This window comes from Grampus griseus (assembly GCF_964374135.1).
Source record: "Grampus griseus genome assembly, chromosome: 7".
Taxonomy (NCBI): domain Eukaryota; kingdom Metazoa; phylum Chordata; class Mammalia; order Artiodactyla; family Delphinidae; genus Grampus; species Grampus griseus.
This window is the reverse complement of record NC_139001.1, coordinates 56,628,018-56,630,462: the sequence shown is the minus strand read 5'-3', so window position 1 is coordinate 56,630,462 and position 2,445 is coordinate 56,628,018. Positions and strand designations below refer to the sequence as shown.

The following is a 2,445-nucleotide window of genomic DNA, read 5'->3' as shown; positions in this document are numbered from 1 at the left end:
GGAAGCAATCGAAGAAGTTGCGAAATAACGTGAAAAATCTAGCTTAAAAGTGAAGAGTTTGTGCCGCCCCTGCTACACAGCACCTACAGCATAAAATTTAGTCCCCAGAATCGGGGCGAGAGGGAAAAGAGGAAAAATTAAACGTCTACTCAAGGTTTAGGAGAGAGATTAGGAGGAGTGCCAAGAACACTGAAAGCGCTTAAGGGCTCAGAGAAAAAGGGAAGAGGAATAACTTTACCTTCCCAGGAGGAGGCTAGGAGCGGTCCCCGATGGCCTTTTAACACTTTCCACACCGCGGCGCCCACCCTTCACACCCGAGAGACTAGCCACCCACGATGCAGAAGAACGAGCTCACACCCTCTCCATCCTCTTGTCCTCACCCGAGCGGCCAGTCCTGCCTTTCTGCCCCCACCTGGTCCAATACCTGTCCGGGAAGCAGGCGTCCCGCGCTCTCGCCCCGCCCTTCCCCACGCAGCCCCAGGCCAGGGCGCCTCTCCGCCGGGCCGGGGTAGGGCGCTGGTCGGCGGCCACCCGCCGGTTGGCAAAGTTGGCGGCCGGGCAGGCGCGTGCAGCGGCGCGCCAGTCGGGACCCAGGCCGTGCTGAGACGGCGCCCATTGGCCGGCCGGCGCCACGTGGCCACCCCGCCCCTATATTAGGCCTCTATTTACCCCCGGCTGGCTTGCCATGGCTCGGCGAGGGTAGTTCGGCTAGAGAGGGAAGGCGGAGCGGCGCCGACCGCGGCGGTCCTGCGGGCCCCGCACCTGGGCGCGGCCGGTGCGCTCAGGTGGGGTGGACCGGAACCATGAGTTCCTACCTGGACTACGTGTCGTGCGGCAGCGGCAGGGGCGGCGGCGACGTGCTGAGCTTTGCGCCCAAGTTGTGCCGCGCCGACGCTCGGCCAGTGGTCCTGCAGCCCGCCTTCCCCATAGGCAGAGGCGACGGCGCCTTCGTGAGCTGCCTGCCCCTGGCCGCGGCCCGAGCGGCGCCCTCGCCCCCGGCTGCTCCGGCGCAGCCTCCCGCGCCGCCCCCGGCCGCGCCCGCGTACGCCCCGTGCCCCCTGGAGGGGACCTACGAGCCGGGCACGGCACCTGCCGCGACTGGCGGCGCGGACTACGGTCTCCCGGGGCCCGGGCCCCCGTACGACTTCCCGTGCGCGCTCGGGCGGCCGGCCGACGACGGCGGGGCGCACGTCCACTACGCCACCTCGGCCGTCTTCTCGGGCGGCGGCTCCTTCCTCCTCAGCAGCCAGGTGGACTACGCGGCCTTCGGCGAGCCCGCCCCCTTCCCGGCGTGTCTCAAAGAGCCGGCCGACGGCCACTCCGGGGCCTTCCAGACCGCGTCCGCCGCCCCCGGCGTCTACCCCAATTCTGCGTCCCCTTCCTCCGGCCTCCCCGCCGCCTTCAGCACGTTCGAGTGGATGAAAGTGAAGAGGAACGCCCCGAAAAAAAGTAAGTGCTTGGGCCTTGGACGGACGGACGCCACTGGGGCTGGGGACGGAGCCTGCCTCGCGTAATTGCGCCGGGGGCGTGCTGTAGCTGTCCCTCTGGACGGCGGTTTGGGTTTTATGGGGGAAACGCGGTCCGAGGCATCATTAAAGCAGGCGAATTCCATTGAGCGTGCCCCGAGTGCCAGGCGTTGAGAAAATTGCGGGAAGGAGCACTCGGTGAAGCTTTTCTCCTGGCACAACTGTGTTCGGAGACCCAAGAGTGACTTTGATTCTAATGTGGCCCCAAAGCTCTCCCGAGCCTCGTCTCCGCGTGTTCTCGCCCCGCTGATTCCCTGTCTTTACGTTGCAGGCAAATTTGCCAAGTATGGAGCCGCCAACTCGTCCAGCGCGATCCGCACGAATTTCAGCACTAAGCAACTAACAGAACTAGAGAAGGAATTTCATTTCAATAAGTACTTAACTCGGGCCCGACGAATCGAGATAGCCAACTCACTGCAGCTGAATGACACCCAAGTCAAAATCTGGTTCCAGAACCGCAGGATGAAACAGAAGAAAAGGGAACGAGAAGGGCTTCTGCCCTTGGCCACCACCGTGACTTCCCTCCAACTTCCCCTCTCAGGAACGAGCCCCACCAAGTCTGGCAAGAACCTGGGGAGCCCTTCTCAGGCCCAAGAACCTTCATGAGCCTTAGTCACGAGGCTGAGGAACTGTGGCCTGTAGAACTTACAGGCCACCCCACCCCTATCTGGACTTATTAGCTCAGTTTAGGATGGAGGTGGGCAGGGCAGAAATAATAAGAGGTTTCACTTGGGAGAGGAAGTATCCTGGTGGCTTCTGAGTTCGGAGCTGTGGGTGTCCAGATGTTAATTTGAAGTCTCTAAAGCCACCGATCTGTGTATTAATTGTGTCTTATCAGGGAAAAGGAGCCCAGCCGCCCGCCCAGCCCTGCTGCTATGTTGCCTAACTTAGTCATGTGCAATTCTCGGTGCAGAGTGGC

At 62.5% G+C, this 2,445-nt stretch overlaps 1 protein-coding gene across 1 annotated transcript; it reads left to right on the top strand.

Annotated features, from left to right (window-relative positions):
- Positions 1 to 803: 803 nt before the first annotated feature.
- Positions 804 to 2,132, top strand: HOXD1 (homeobox D1; the record flags this gene model as incomplete). The annotated part of the gene is made up of 2 exons (XM_082658820.1): positions 804 to 1,449; positions 1,798 to 2,132. The coding sequence occupies 2 exons, from the start codon at positions 804 to 806 to the stop codon at positions 2,130 to 2,132; spliced, it is 981 nt and encodes a 326-aa protein (XP_082514946.1).
- Positions 2,133 to 2,445: the final 313 nt, after the last annotated feature.